This window comes from Sceloporus occidentalis, unplaced genomic scaffold, assembly GCF_023333645.1.
Source record: "Sceloporus occidentalis isolate IW3139 unplaced genomic scaffold, rSceOcc1.0.p SCAF_2, whole genome shotgun sequence".
Classification (NCBI taxonomy): Eukaryota; Metazoa; Chordata; class Lepidosauria; order Squamata; family Phrynosomatidae; genus Sceloporus; species Sceloporus occidentalis.
This window is the reverse complement of record NW_028316982.1, coordinates 196545340-196562007: the sequence shown is the minus strand read 5'-3', so window position 1 is coordinate 196562007 and position 16668 is coordinate 196545340. Positions and strand designations below refer to the sequence as shown.

Sequence of the window (16668 nt, the reverse complement as noted above, 5' to 3'; positions counted from 1 at the left end):
ATATGTGCTAATGGCAGCTACATTGTTTTAAATTTTGCTTTGTCCTTAAATGTTTACATTTGAAACACAGTAGTTGCAGCTTGGGAAAAAACCAACAACTGGTATTATATAACAACACAATCACATCAAAGTTACTGCAAAGTCGCTAAATAGTAGAATGGTGTTTAGAGATCAGGATTTGCATGAGTGCGGTTTTCTTAGCTACATGAAAATTAGTGAACCATAAAAGGTCCCTGGAGCATGTGACATTTGCAATTTCAAGCTGTATGTCTTATATATGTCTCATACATTTCCTTTGAACATAAGGACTTGCAGATCAAACTATTGTTCATTTACTTCAGCAGACTCCAAACTGTTAAATAAGACTAACTTACAAATGTCTGTATGTCTTTAACACTTAAGCCTTCATAATTCAAAATAGTTTTACAGCATCCAGTTACAATCCATGATGATCCAATATTTTTATACAATATGTGTTAAAGCAATTAATTTCCATGTGCAAAAGTTGTGCCATTTAGTCCACAGTTATGAGCCAGATATCTGTGCAATCATTTGTTAGTAATCTATGCACAATCCATAATAGATTGACTCTCTTTTATTTAACAAACAAGGTTACAATGAAAGAACAAGGACAGTTTTAAAAAATTTAACATATATTAACTTGTTTCATTTGACTGGAATTGGCCCTAAGGGTTTAGGGCAGTTTAAATGACTCAGACATAGAGAAATTAACATAAAATGTAAATGTGCAGTCTTCTGGGTGGTGCAGAAAATAGCCTGGGAGTTCTATAGTAATTGGGGTTGGGGGAAGAGTTGGTTTGATGTAAACTTTTATTGTGGGAATAGAGGAAATGTTTTGTTTTTGGAATAACTCCCTGAATAGCTGGTAACCTGACCAATTCCCCATAATTGCACCTCAAAAATCTCTGGGCAACAGTTCAAAAGAGAACCCTCCTCACTTAACCTCAGTTAACAGCATTACATAATCAGTACAAACTGTCATTGGCAAATCATATGTTGAGGCCTTGAAACAAATTGGAGCATGAAAGGTTTAAAATTACACTGCAAGCAGAGATCTAAATCGCTGTAATGCTCTGTAGTCAAGCAAATCAGCACAGTAGATAAGAAAACAGAAAATAGTGTTGGAATACATCAAATAAAACTTTAGATTTCGCAGCATGGAATGTACATACCATAGGCTAAATTCAACTGTAGTTCTGGTTATAGTAAATCTATTAAAATGAATGGATTTTGGGGACAGTTACAAGTAAGTCCCATTCATTTCAAGAAGTCTACTTTAATGTTGGATTTAAGCCCAGAAGCAAATACTTCCTCAATAAACTGTTTCATTTAAACCTCTGGACATGACTATAGTATTCTGCAATGGCCTTCTAATCTTAGAAATTAAAACTCAAGGAGAACAGATAGCTAGGGTAGTATTTTTTGCTGAGAAACATCTTCAGCAAAGAGCTAACTGGATATGGAATTTTAACTGGTTACCTTCTTCAAACTAAGAAATTTTTGAAGTTGAAATTTTACACACACTCATTCCTTTTCTAGCAAAAGATGTGCATGACTAATGAGCCAACAAGTTTTAGGACTATAGATACTTAGAACTTAAGTGCTGCCAAGTATGGATTTAAATGCATATGTATGACCAGATCTTTTTCCAGATTGGTCCCCATTCACGCAAAAGCTGTGTGTATGGAAATACAAAGACCGTATCTTCCAGCTATTCTGATTTGGCAGGGACAGTCCTGCATAATCTGTGTTATCCTGCATGCTGAAGCTGCTTTTAAAATGTTCCCGTTTCTCTTCCACCCACGTTCCCTCTTTGTACTCAGCATGCTTCAAGAGCTGCACACTGAGATCAAGGTGCAAATATAGTGTCCAGTCTTAACCCAGCAGAAGAGAGAGAAGGTGGCAGAATCTTGCTCTTTTCAGTAGGTTCAGATAAAAGCAAACTGCTGCAGCTTCTCGTAGTTTGTGTATTATTTTCATCTGTGAAATATTGGAGAGTACAGAAGATGCACTGAGTCCAGGTGCACCAACAGTCCAGTAATATATAACTTTGTTCATCAGGTTAGTGTGTATGTGTGGGAAGATGAGTCCTTCCTCTTTCCCATTTCAATAATGAACTATAATGAATCATCAGGGAGATTCTGAAAGAGCTAGATTAACACTATAACTGTTCTCTCTCAAAATATTGGAAAATATTAGTCTTGTCTAAGCAGCATGAGAGAAAATCTGGGAGTGGTAAAATATACAAAGAGAAAGCATAGCTGCCATCTATGTGTTCACTACTTTCAGGTTGACATGGGAAGTAGAAAGCCCATTTCTTCCCCATAAAGACATGTCCAATTGTCTCATAAGAGAGCCTGGATAAGTTACTTGTTTGGACTACAACTTTTAGAATTCCTAAGCAGCATGCCCACTGGATTCTGGGAGCTGTAGTCTAAAAGAGTATTTTCCTCTACCCCCAAGATCTGTGACAGCTTCCTGCATGAGAAATCCTTTAGGATCCTCAGGGATGAGCAAATGCAAATGGCAGGAGCCATTGTCCCTTTCTGTACCCACCTGAAGTAACATGATGTCATTTAGCATCACGTTCCAGCGCACCTGAAGTGTTGGTTATCACCTATAAAGCCCTACATGGCTTGGGCCCGAGTTACTCGAGGGAGCGCCTCTCCCTACATAATCCGCCCCGCACACTCAGAACAACTGGCAAATATCTATTGGAATATCCTAAGGTGAGATTGTATGCAACTCACCAACGAGCATTTACATCTACTGCTCCTGCATGTTGGAATGGACTCCCTGAGGAGATTCGTCTCTGTTCTTCCTTGGAAGCTTTTAAGACAGCGTTGGACTCACCTATTCTGCTTGGCATATCCCCCTGATCCTTCATAGAGATAATTATCCCCCTACCCTACCATCCTCCAAAGTTATGAGTATCTGTGATGTTAATTTGTAATTATGAGATTGTAAAATGTGAGATTGTGAGTTTTTAATATGTTTTTATAGGATGTTTTTATACTAGGTTTTAGTGGAATGTTTTTATTGTATATTATGCTGTAATACGATGTGTTTACATCTGTATTCGCCTGTGAACCGCTTTGATCTCCAAGGAAAAGCGGTATAAAAATAAAGATTTGTATATTATATATTTATAACACGATGTCATTTATGGTCAACATTATGACCATTTTCTCTCTTTTTTCTTGTCTGTCTTGTGGCAGTGGGAGAGTGTAGGGGAGCAAACTATTGCCTTTATAGGTGGTTTTGAGAGATATGGGGAGGTTTGGGGCAAAAAATATCACCCCAAAATCACTCTGAACTTTTTTTGGGGGAGCCTGCCAAAACCCCACTTAATCCAGGATAATTGATATTGGGGTTTTCTCCGAGGTTTTTTTAAAAAATTCACATCTCCAGCAGTGTGAACAACTAAAGCGAACAGATCCAGATTAAAGTTTGCATGCTTTAAATGGGTTTTGAATACATTTTATCGTTGACTTCTTTGGGGATGTGGCTCCTCCCGGACAGCCTTATGATGAGACCCTCCTCCTCTTCCTCTTTCCCTCCACATCCGTTGCTTCGGGCTCACTTCTCGAGAGGAAAGTGCCATCTCCTCCCCTCTATTCAGACCGTGAAGGATGAGCCCAGGCCCAGCAATAGGGACCCTCCTACCTCAGTTGCTGGCTCCTTCTCCAAACTCAGAGATGCAGATCAGTGCTGTTCCATAGTGTGAATAACAAACATGCAAAGTGTGAGTGAGGTTATTTGCATTGTTTTACTACAAAAAACCAAGTGTGAATGACCCCTAAGTGTACCCCCAGACCCAAACCTTATTGTTACCATTCAAAAGATGTTGCACAATTATTTTGCCCAGCAGAATTTCTGTGGGAATCATAAGGGTAGAAGAAGCAGTGGGAACACATAGTGCCACTATAAATTGATGGTATAATTAGGACAGCTGGTTCCCATGCCCAAGAAATTCTGTTGAATGAGGCAGCATAAACAGTCTGCCTGGAAGCAGTCTGAGGACCTTATCACACTTGACGAATCCTGGGCAGAAACAGGATTTCAAAGTAAAAAACCCCTGCAAATCCAGGATGTTTTTCAGATGACGTGTCTTCCAAAAAGCAATAATGCAAAAATAAAAGCGAACGAAAATTTGACAAAAATGACACCTTTTTACTTTTGGGAACTTCCCGAAAGTAAAAAGATGTCATTTTTGTCGACTTTCCATTCGCTTTACTTTCACATTAGTTCTCTTTGGTGCACACGCGTCCAAAAAACACCCTGCATTTGTGGGTGTTTCTCTTTTTAAAATCCCATTTCTGTGTGGGATTCGTCAGGTGTGATAAGGTCCTGAGACTCTCTGTTCTTCCAAGGTTTTAAAAGAATGCTGTGCTGACCAGTTTACTCCACCAGGTGGAGATTGTTTTCACTCATTCTCTGTAATATGGGTTACAGTTATCCCACCTTTCCTCCAATGAGCTCCAGACACACGGACTGCATCCTCCATTCTCACAGCCAGTAACAACAAGAGAGGCTAGGGAAGCTGATACAACTTACTGGTGTGTGTGTGTGGGGGGGGGGGGGGGCGTCTAGAATCACACCTGAATCCTGACTAAGTTGCATACCTTTTATCTTTCATAGTACAACTGGCTCTCAGTATCCACGAATTCTTTATCCACAGATTCAAGCATCCACGGCTTTGAAAATATTCAAATAATATATAAATTCCAAAAGCAAAACTTGTTTTTGCTATTTGATGTAAGGGACACCATTTCACTATGCAATTATATTTAATGGGACTTGAGCATCCACAGGTTTTGGTATCCATGGGAGGTCTTTGAAACAAACCCCAGTGGATACCAAGGGCTACTGTGATATCATTATTTGTCACTTGTTTTTAACTCCCATTGTAAGACTGAAGTATTTCAAATAAAAGAATAATGATGCACAGATGTTGAAATCCTATGTTAAGATTTTAACCTGGTGCATTAAAGGCTCATGACTGCAACTGGACAGGTCAGAAAAAGAAGCTCATTAGGAGACATGCGGTGTAGCAATCTCTGCGGTTTTCCTGGCCCACAAAATCAGGGACAAAGGGAGAGGAACAGGAGGAAAACTTTTTTCTTAGACCCCATTCCAACTGGCTTATAACGCGGATCAAGAATCAAATTATGGATGCATCATTGAGCATGCATCTGATCCTCATTGTGCCGATTTCGTTCCCATTGGAATTCGGATCTGATCCCCATGTATTTGATTTTTCTTTGGAAAACCCGAATCAGTGGTGGATAAACCGGTTTAAAAAGGGTGCAGAGCTTTTTCCTGCACCTCCTGAGTCCGATTCGGGGCAAATGAATGGGAACGACAAGGGTGTCTGATTTGGGAACTTGGGGATGGGAGGAACAGTGCTCAAGGGGCTGGCCTGGGGGTGTCATCCACTTGTTCTCTTTCCTGCATTACTGGCGCCATTTCCCCCCATTTGCATAGCCTTTCCCTCAGTGGAGTGGGAAACAGGGTAAGGCAATCGCATGTGTAGACAAATTTATTTATTTTTAAATTAAGCTTTCGATCACTTAGGCCAGGGGTAGGCAACCCTTTTGAGCCGGGGGCCGGGTTGCTGTCCCTCAGACAACTAGGGGGCCGAAGCCAAAAAATAAATAATTAAATATTTTTTAAAAATTTAATAAATAAATAAACCGGGACAAATGTAGGACACAATTTTCAAATGGAGGGCACTTTTTAAAATAAAAAATGGAGGACACGTGAAAAAATTTGCTGATTTTTTAAAAAATGTTAAGATAAATGCATGTTTCTGAGGCTTCTATAGACAATTGCCCCACCATGCCCCTCGCGCGAGACGCCAAAGGCCCCGGCGGCAATCGGCGGCAGGGCCAGGCTGGGGCCGGTCCCAAGGCCTCGCCGGGCCGCATCCGGCCCACGGGCCGCAGGTTGCCTACCCCTGACTTAGGCGATGTCAGGTGTCCAAACATAGCAAATTGCTACATTGACCTCCAAATATGGTAAACACATTATGCCCTCCTGCAACCTCCTCCCTGCTCCACATGCATAGATCGATGTGTGAGGAGACCCATTGAACACCATTTTAAACTATTATTTTTTCTGTTTTTTTACATGCCTGCTCGATCGCCCCCCAAACAGCCCAGGGAGCAATGGGGGAGGCAAAGGGACTTGGGAGAAGGAGGCTCCCTTTTGCCTTTCCCAGATGGAGTCTGGGAAGACACAGGAGAGCCTGGGAGGCAAAGGGACATCGGGGTAATAGAGGCTCCCTTTCCCCTTTCCCAGAGGCACTCTGGGAAGACATAGGAGAGCCTGGGAGGCAAAGGGACATGATGGGAATAGAGGCTCCTTCTCCCTTTCCCAGAGGAGAAAGTGATTGATTGGCTGTGACGTCAAGCGCTTAGGCACTTGATTGACAGCTGTTTTTTTAAAAAAGAGGTTCTGGAAGGGCAATGGGAACGGGGAGCAAAAAAGTCAGCTTCAAATTACAAACAAGAAAATTTCAATGGGAAGGAGAATATGGGTCAAAAACCCCCGAGTCCGTTTGCCCCCTTTCGTAATGGGAACAAGGGACCAGATTCGAATATGACTCGGGGGGGGGGGGGGAATCCGAGTCAGAGTCGCAGCAATATAAGCCATTTTTTTGCCCAGTGGGAATGGGGCCTTAGCTCCCTCTTCCTCTTGCATAGCCAGGAGCCCTTCTCCTGCTCAGCCCAAAGCCACCATCCTTGTCCAAAGATGCTTACCCAGACATTTAGATATTCTGCATTTGCCCATTAGAGTCCACTGCTCATTGCACAGATCTGCTTCTGATGAAAATCTGGGGAGTAAACCTCTATTCCCCCCCCCCCCCCACCTGGGACTGAATGTGATCTTTATTGTCTTGCTCATAGCTGCCCTGTAAAACAGGTGATGAGAATGACTGGTTTATGGTCACCCAGGCTTCATATATACTGCAGAAGTAATCCAGGTTGACACCACTTTGACTGTCATGACTCAGTGCTATGGAATTCTGGGATGTGTAGTTTTGTGAGACATTTAGTCTTCTCTGTCAGAAAGCTTTGGGGGCCGCAACAAACTAAAATTCCCAGAATTCCATAGCACTGAGCCACAGCAGTTAAAGTGGTGTCAACCTGGATTATTTCTGCAGTGCAAATGCAACCCCACTGAAGTTCATGGTTGAGTGAGGGACAATATCTGCACCTTCCAAGTTCTGCACCTCCCAAGTTCCAGTCTGACACCTTTAACCACTATATTGCATTGTCTGTCTGTTCAACTTACAATATATTTTTAAACATTTACTTTGCCACAAAAGAAATGCTCATGTGTGTTACATACCACACCGCAAGCTTTTTATATGTAATGACACAGGCTTTTATCAAGCAGCTGCAAACTGATGTAAGAGATTTACAGAGGCACTGTGAAAAAAATCATCCAGTCACCCAGTCTACAGAACACACTGATGTGCTCAAAAAGCTCTGTCGGTAATAATAGCCATAACATATGTGGTGGTGACAATGTGCCAATCGAAACAAAGTCATTTCAAAAATTGTTTAAAGGGCTGTACCAGAAGCTATATAAAGAAGGGTGATATACAAACACACAAATGACAGTATTATCTTTAGGGTCTTTGATCTGAGGTAACCTTAAACTGATACATGAAGCCCTAATTCAGACTACTGCAAAATATTTTAAATGTTTAAGAGTATACCCAAGCTGCTATATAGCAGTTTTATTAATTCTGATGGCATGACTTTCCCCAAAGATGTCATGACTTTTCTCAGCAAGTGTGCTGAGAATTTTCTCTCAGAGATTTCAGACTGTCCTTGTAACAATCCTGGCCTTAAACTTGGGGAAATTGTGGGACTCCAGGTATTGACACTTCCTATCACTCTGAACCATCAGGGCTAATTTCAAAGGATGCTGGGAGCTGAAATCCACCAACATCCACTGGACCATCACAGGTCCTTCTCCTAAACTATATGGCATCACAGGCAAAAAATGTATTACCCTCCATGGATTTTATTAAAATATTCATTCATTTTAAATTCCTCATCTTTACTGAATTTGTAGCCATTTGCACGGCACGGTTTTTCTTTGTCATATAACTTCACATGTTTGTGTGAATCACATTATACATGCACATTCTGAAATGGTCTTTGAAGTGGTAAATTTTATTGCTAATAAATACAGCCATACAGCTGATCACAGAAATAATAGAACTGCAGAGTTGGGAGGCACAAGCATAGGTCATACTCTTACACTCCTGCCAGTGTAGGATATCCACAGCTGAATTTGTATCAGACAACCATGCAATCTATTTACAATCCTCCACTAAAGGAGCATCCACCATCTTTTGAGGTAGTCTGTTCCACAGTCAAGGAGCAATTGCCACCAGGAAGCTCTGTTTAGTGAGAACCTTTTAGACCCCAAATCAAATCAAAGCTTTAAAAATCTGTGGGTGCAGCAAACCCCTACCAGAGGGAAGGCTTCAGACTGGGTAGGCAATGGAAGCAGAGCAGGGGGACTAAGTGTGCAACGTTTTCGTTATCGTTGAGCTGCAACTCCCAACAGTCTTAGCCAGCATCACCAATAGAGAAAAATACTAGGAGTTGCAATTCAGCAACATAACAAAAGCCACACAGTTCCTACTCCTGACGTAGAGCAACCACTGACCAGCTCCTTATAGCAGCAGTAGCACTACTGAGTGGGTTGTGTCATGCTGAGTAGAGCTTCTGGGAACTGAAGTCCAAAACATATTGAGCGCAAAAGATTCTCAGCCCGTATAAGGAGTATCAATAACTGTTTGTTAGAGGAGTTAAAACAGAAGAAATGGGAATATTTGAACAAACATCCACAATATTATTTCTTAATACTGGGAAGGGAAAATATTTTAAAAAACCCCCAAAGACTGCAAATTTTACTATGTTTCCCTGACCTCTCAGATGTCTTCTGTATACACATTTTAAAACTTAATCTTTCTGAAAAGGGGAAAAAGTCATCTCCAGTTTTAAAATTCACAAAGTTTTGCTAAAGATTTCTTTGCCACTCAGTCTTAAAATCTAATATGAATCAAGGTTTCTTCAAAGATGTGCTAGTACTCCCAGACTGTGGTACTGTTCTGGTATGTCCTAGATTAGCATCTATTTCAATGTTTTAGAAAGAAAAGATAAACATGCTGATTTTTAAATAAAAAAGTTTTCCCACTCATCTTTGTAAGCCGTTGTGAGGCTCTATTGATCAAAGCTGATCAGAGAAACCATTTTTTCCTGCCTGCAATGATAGCCTATTGTCCTTGGAATACACTAATATGATGTAAGATATTCAAACCCTGAATATAGTTTCTGTTTTGAAGTAGCAGAAAGGGAGGGAGAGAGAGAGACTCTAAAAGCTCTTTTATCACTGAATCATTTGGGCTGGACATAAATAAAAATAACCTTTTGTTCTTTAGTTTTTTTCATCTTCCTCCTCCCTGTGAATGTTCATCTATGCTTTTTACACAATTTGCTGATAATAATAATCAATTAAGTGAATGCAGCCTTTGAAGGACCAAGTACATTTCCCTGTCTTCAACCAAGAGGATTCTAATTGACAGTCAGACTGGTTTGGTGCTAGCATTTCAGCAGCCATGGTGCTCTCAGCAAATTAAATGGGACAGATTGGAGTTGCTGTACATCTCACCTCAATTTTGGTAAAAGTTGTTATTTTGTTGCAAGAATATAAGAAAAGTCCTACTGGATTGGACCGAGGGCTTGTCCTCTCTAGCATTCAGTTCCCACTGTGGAAAACCACAAACAGGTCCTGAGAACAAGAGTCCTCTCCTGCTCATGTTTCCCAGACACTGATATACTAAGGCACACTGTCTCTGGTACCGGAGATATCATATTGCCATCATCACTAGTTAGTTGTCATGGAGAGCTCCATCCTGGGTCACTGTAGGTAGCTTTATAGTGTCTCAGCCTAAAGTCTGTGCTACAGCTGCCGCTAGCCTTCCAGGCTTTCTCACAGTTCACCCAGGGCTATCACCAACTACTTTTGGGATGCAAAGGGATCTTGTAGCACCTTTGAGACTAACTGAAAGAGAGAAGTTGGTAGCATGAGCTTTTGTAGACTTGAGCTTCCTTCTTCAGATGAATGGGGTGGAGTGAAAAGTCCAAGGACAGGGTTATATAGGGAGGCTGTATGTGAGAATGTCCAAAAGAATACAAAACTTTGTGAGTGTGGAGATGAGGTGAGGAGTTCAGTTTTAACCATGGTCATTGGGGGACAAGGCAGGAGGAAGGATATAGCCCAAAGCCAAAGTGAATAGATAACCGTATGAATGAGTACCGGGTACCAGAAAGGAGACATGATGGACTGGCCAAGAGAGCCCTCAAGAAGCCACAGGGTTAGACAGTGTTATAAGATGTGTAGTGTGCCAGGAAACGATTGTCTCTGTTCAACACACTGTTGATGAACTGAAGTTTCTGGATATATTCTAATTCTGCTGTTTCTCTTTCCAAACTTCCTTGATATTTTTTTCATTCAGTGATTGCTGTTCGGACTAACACGACTGTGTCTTTGAATTCCACTTTTGGGTTGTCTTGACTCCAACTGTGACCTTCTCTCTCAGTTTCCTTCTGCCAGTCCAGAACCTTTCTTGCATTCCCTCTAGTCAGAAATCTCCAGCCTATCAACATGTAGGGTGAAATTCTGTCCCTTCACCACTGGTTACTGATAATGGGCCCATAGAGTTCAAGGTAATATCTATACACTAACAAATTGTGAATCACTATATTTTGATTCCATCATACAAGTATAAAACGCCTCAAAAATTGCACTTCACACAGCTGCCTTCTTGATAACAATAATAATTTAAGGGTCACATAGACATTATAACATCTCTTTTCTGGCTCTAGGCTTTGACCAATGGTATGAAACACCCCCTCCATTAACTGTTAACCCCTCATACACTAACCTTGCTGCTTAATAAAACACATGTACATACTTCATTTTTTTGCCTTGTATATACAGACTTTCTTCACAAAAGTTAAAAGATCAAAAGCCAACCATGGCTTGTTAGACATGAATAAAGTTGCACTGAGAAACATGTAAAACAATTTGGCTTTGACAGGTATTTGTCAGAAACAAAGAATATGCAGAAAGATTGCCATCTATAATGTTCACTGACTTCTACTAGCAATACAAAAATAAATTAAAACTTCTATTAAATGCCTTCTCTATTTTCATCTCCAAGTCTGCCCTGTTTACAATGCCATTTCTTCTATACAATAGTTTGGGTGCCACAGGAATCTTATCTTTTTCAGCAGCCATATTTGCAAACTGGAATTTACTTTCAGTATTTTATCAACAGGTTATAAAGAGCAAAAACTGAACGTGAGTCTCAGAAAAATAGACCACACAGAGTGTAGCATGGAAAGAGGCACATTTCACTTAGATGGGGTTTGAAAGGAAATGATGATTGAACCTGGAGTTGAAAATGATCCAAGTGTTGTATTTGCACATCGAAATTGTGCGAAGACATTGAACAAGATAAAGTGCTTTTACTGTCTGAAAAAGGATGGGCATGAAATAAGCTGAACTGTGGTGAGAAGGTAATGAATGAGGAGGAGTTGTGAAAAAAAAGATACCATACTGCTTGGTTTGGACAAAAGCTACTGCTAACTTCATTGTCACTGAACAAGAATTGGTGTCCTCATAGTGTAGCCAAAGAAAAGGGAAGAATGTAACTTCTCATGGGGCTCAGCCAGTTAGTTACACAATGGCTTATTCCCTATTGTCACACTGTCTATACAATTTTTAGATTCTTAGACTTTGATTCATAATTCATTTAGTTCAGGGAAGTACCAATGACAATAAGTAGGTTATGAATTGCATCAGGCTCCATTCAGATATGGCTGTCTGTTCCTTGGTGACTGCAGAATCAAGTAATGAAGACATGCAGGTGTGGAACAGTCAGACACCCTGATCAGAGATCCCAGAGATCAATTTGCTCATATTATTACCTGACATCACTTCAAATACATTTCAGTGGAGTGAGTTTATGCAATCTCTTATAAGGCCTGAAGTGCTGAGTGACAAAGGAAACTCCAGATGACAGACCTGCAAGACACTTATTCAAGAAACGGTGAAGTGCATTGCAAAGCCATGCCACAAGAGTGGAGAACTTTTTGGTCTACTCTTATACCTTGGTCTCACTCACCACAAGCAGGTGACTCTCACAAACCTTTTAGTAATTGAATGCAGCCTTTGGAATCAAAGAGCTTCCATGTCAGATTCCTCTCTCCCTATTATGTCCTTAAGGGCACCATATGTTCTATGGAAGACCTGAACCACACATACTTTGATAGACATGTAGAGCCACTTTTCAAATGGGCTGAATAGCATGATATGTGGCTGCTGGAATGGAGATTATTTGAATAGTTGCAACTCCCTCATATATTCCTTAAAATGGAAGAGGAGGTATATAATCTGGACCTTAATCTGCTGTCAATCTCATCTGTTTTCCTCAAGCTATTCAAGTGCTATATTATTTCCTTCATTATGGAAAATAGACATTATGGGTCCCGGAATATTTCTACTGGCACAACCTCATGCTTGTAAAATTCACATATAAAATAATGGTTTCCAGCCTCGCTCTGAAATAGTACATGAATCATCCTGACTAGAGCTGAGGACATAAAAAACAGCAGAAGGCAAGCCTTCCGTTCGCTAGCAAAAGGAGCCACTGGCCACTGTTTGCTTGCAGGTTATTGAATTGAATGGAAAATGGCAGCCAATAAAGAGAGGCATAAACCATGATTAGCACTTTGTCAGCTGCATAAATACGGAGTTTGATGGGGTGCAACAGACTTTTACAAGAAGTTATTTAGAACATGACTGCCAAGTCAAGCTTCATGCCCCAGCGTCTTCTGTTCTGCCATAAGCCACTTCTCCAGAAAAAGCAAGCTCAGAGTAAAAGGAAGGGAACAAATGCTTTGAATAACCGAAGATCCTTAGGGGTTCTGTTTCCCTTTTCTTTACATTCAAGCCAAGAGGAGGAAAAGAAGCATATGGGCCTGTATGAATAACATGTTTTTGCAATATGTTAATTGTTGCAATTTCAGCTTTTACAATATAACTTGTAATTTTCTTAATAAGATGTTGATGAAAGTTGTTGCAAGCTTCAAGTTGTTTCCAACTTATGGCAACCAGAAGGTGAATGTATCACAAGGTTTTCTCTGGAAGATTTGTTCAGAAGGGTTCGCCTTTCCCTTCTTCTAAAGTTGAGATAGTGTGACTTGTCCCAAGTCACCCACAGAGTTTTGTGGCCAAATGGGGATTTCAATCCTGGTCTCTCAGAGTTATAGTCAGTTAACCACTGCACCAGTGGAAAATGACTTGAATTCACACAACAATTTACGCAGTCAGTTGTCAGAGATATATGTTTACTATCCCATTTCTCAAAAGTAAAATAGTTAGTTGCTGGGAAGAGACATCTCTCTGGAGAGTCTCAGTCCAACCACTACAAACCAAGGCTACACTACAAACCACTGCGCAGGGTGACTGGATGTCCTAACCACAAAGGAGGACCAGGCCCCCCAAATGGAGGACATTCAAGAAAAATGGAGCACATGGCCAAAGAAAAGGGGGAAACACTCACAGAAATATAAATGCATGCTTTTTAGTGATGCTCCAAATAGAGGGCATTTGGGAATTCCTCCTGAGCAGAAGGTGGGAATGTTTTGGATAGTTCCTGAAAAAGGAGGACGCGTCTGGCCATTCTGTCAAAATGGAGGACATTTGGGAATTTCCTCCTGGGCAGGTGGCTGAAATGTAGGACATATCCCGAAAAACGAGTGCTCCTAGACACCCTGAGAAAATGGAGGACATTTGGGAATTCCTCCTGGACAGAAGGGTGAAATGTAGGACAGTTCCTGGAAAAAGAGGATGCGCCTGGCCACTCTATCAAAATGGAGGACATTTGGGAATTCCTCCTTGGGGAGGAGGCTGAAATGTAGGACGCGTCCGGGAAAAGGAGGACGCGCCTGGCCAACCCTGTCCCAAAATAGCCCTGCCATTGGACCTGCTCTGTCCTTGCGAAAGGCCCTCTAAATGAGAGGAGGCTCTAATACAGAACTTCCCCAGCTGGAGGGTCTGTTTAAACTAGGGATGAGCGTGCAGGAAGGGCCTGGGGCCTGCAGGGGGCAGCAGAGAGAGCGATCTGGGGAAGTGAAGGCGCCACTTCCATCCTCGTCGCCTTCTGTGACGTAGGAGGCGGTCTCCTAGCAACGGGACGCCAAACAAGGGAAGAGGGTTCAAGAGAGAAGCAGCAGAGAGGCAGACAGAGGGAAGGAGGCCATGTCACTCCCTCTTCTCCCTGGGTACTCCTTCAACAGGAACGTAAGTGGCCCCTTGGCAGGGGACCAACAGGGTTTTGCCTCCTTTTACTTGGGCTGCATCCACACTGGAGAAATAACCCGGTTTGGCACCGCTTTAACCCATTGTCTGGCTCAAGGCTATGGAATTCTGGGAGTTGTAGTTTTGTGACTCCCCCCTCAGCATCACTTTGGCAGAGGCCTTTTAAACACTCTGTAAAACTACATGTCCCAGGATTCCATAGGAATGAGTGGAGCCTCAGCACTTCAGAGTGGTGTCCAACTGCATTATTTGCACAGCTTTAAGTGCATCTCAGGCTCTTTTAATTAATATCATCTTGAAGGTGTGTAACAGCAACAAGAAGACGTATTCCAAACCAATAATGTGTATATATAAATTTATATCATCTATAAATAAAATAAGACATGTGAGGTTGACAGCGGGAATGGGACTGGGAATTGGAGTTTCCGATTTCTGCCTAATAAATGGCCGTTGGTTTTAACATCTGTAACTTGCATGGCTATAGTAGAGAGATGTTGTCGCACCTTTGAGAGTGACTGAAAGGAAGAAGTTGGCAGCATGAGCTTTCCTGGACTTCAATCTACTTCCAAATGCATCTGACGTATTTATCACCACGGTCATCACATGTAAACATGCATCCAAGGAAGTAGGCTGAAGTCTAGGAAAGCTCATGCTACCAAATTCTTCCTTTCAAAGACATAGCTGTGTTAGTCTGTAGAATCAGTATGCAAAGGGATTTTGTAGCACCTTTGATTAGGAAGTTGGCAGCATGTGGTTTTCTAAACTGAAGTCTACTTCCTCAGATGCATTTGGTGGGGCGGAGAGCCTCAAAGGTGCTACAGACCAACCCGGCTAGATCTTTGAATTCTGCTAGTATGGCTATAGATCTCCAACCCTGTAACCTCAGTCCCTTCCTCCTCCCATCCCTGCTCATATTGAGATGTTGGGTCTGATGTTGCTCCCGACAAAAAGGCTCCCAGAGCTGACTTTGGGGGACTTTTCACATTGACAAACGTGGCGGCCTAGAATTGTCAACAGCAGCAGGGGGAAAAACAGCCTCAGATGTATTTGGGAGAGATAGAAGAATTCATTCCCTCTTTTCATTATGTAGTGTGTGTAGTTCATAGTGTTCCTTCTAAGGCATGACTTCTTCTCTTCATACAAGGAAACAGACAAACAATGGTAGTTTATCTGTATTATTATTATTATTATTATTATTATGCAAAGGGTTCTTGCAGCACCTTTGAGACAAATGGTAAGAAAGACATTGGTAACATGAGCTTTCCTAGACTTCATCTTACTTCTTCAGATGCATGAGTTCATAGAATCATAGAACCATAGAGTTGGAAGAGACCGCAAGGGCCATCCAGTCCAACCCACTGCCATGCAGGAACTCTCAATCAAACCATACGTGACAGATGGCCGTCCAGCCTCTGTTTAAAAACCTCCAAAGAAGGAGACTCCACTGCTTTCCAAGGGAGTGTGTCCCGTTGTCAAACAGCTTTTACTGTCAGGAAGTTCCTCCTAATGTTGAGGTGGAATCTCTTTTCCTGAAGCTTGCATCTATTGTTTCAGATCCTGTTCTCTGGAGCAGAAGAAAACAAGCTTGCTCCCTCCTCAATATGACATCCCTTCAAATATTTAAACAGGGCTATCATATCACCTCTTAACCGTCTCTTCTCCAGGTTGAATATATCCACCTCCCTAAGTCTCTCCTCATACGGCATGGTTTCCAGATCTTTTACCATTTTGGTCACCCTCCTTTGGACACGCGCCAGCTTTGAGTTAATCTCAAAGGTGCTACAAGATCTCTTTGCATATTGATTTTGCAGACTTACATGGCTATACCTTTGATTATTATTATTATTATATTACAGTCAGCCCTTCTTATACACAGATTTTTTATACACAGATTCAAGTATACACGGTTTGAAAATGTTCCAAAAAAGTATAAATTTCAAATATCAAACCTTGATTTTCCATTTTTTTTATAAGGGACACCATTTTGCTATGTCAGTATATTTAATGGGACTTGAGCATACACGGATTTTGTTCTCCACGGGGGATCTTGGAACCAAACCCCAGCGTATAACAAGGGTCCACTGTATTCAATATTAATTGCATGTGGATTCTACCTTCACAGAGCTTAACAGACTCCCTCCTCATACTTTGTCTTTACAACGTTGTGAAGTAGGTCAGGTCCAGAGAGACTGACTAGTCCAAGTTCATCCACTCTAAGCACAACACCAC

General features: G+C 41.5%; 1 protein-coding gene across 1 annotated transcript in view; it reads left to right on the top strand.

Moving 5' to 3' along the window:
* The first annotated feature begins 14339 nt into the window (after nucleotides 1–14339).
* EFHC2 (EF-hand domain containing 2) overlaps nucleotides 14340–16668 on the top strand; it is a 103652-nt gene continuing 101323 nt past the window's right edge. Inside the window, exon 1 of the mRNA XM_089508091.1 lies at nucleotides 14340–14421. Coding sequence (XP_089364217.1) covers nucleotides 14380–14421 — 42 coding nt within the window. The 5' untranslated portion in view covers nucleotides 14340–14379. The remainder of the gene's footprint in view (nucleotides 14422–16668) is intronic.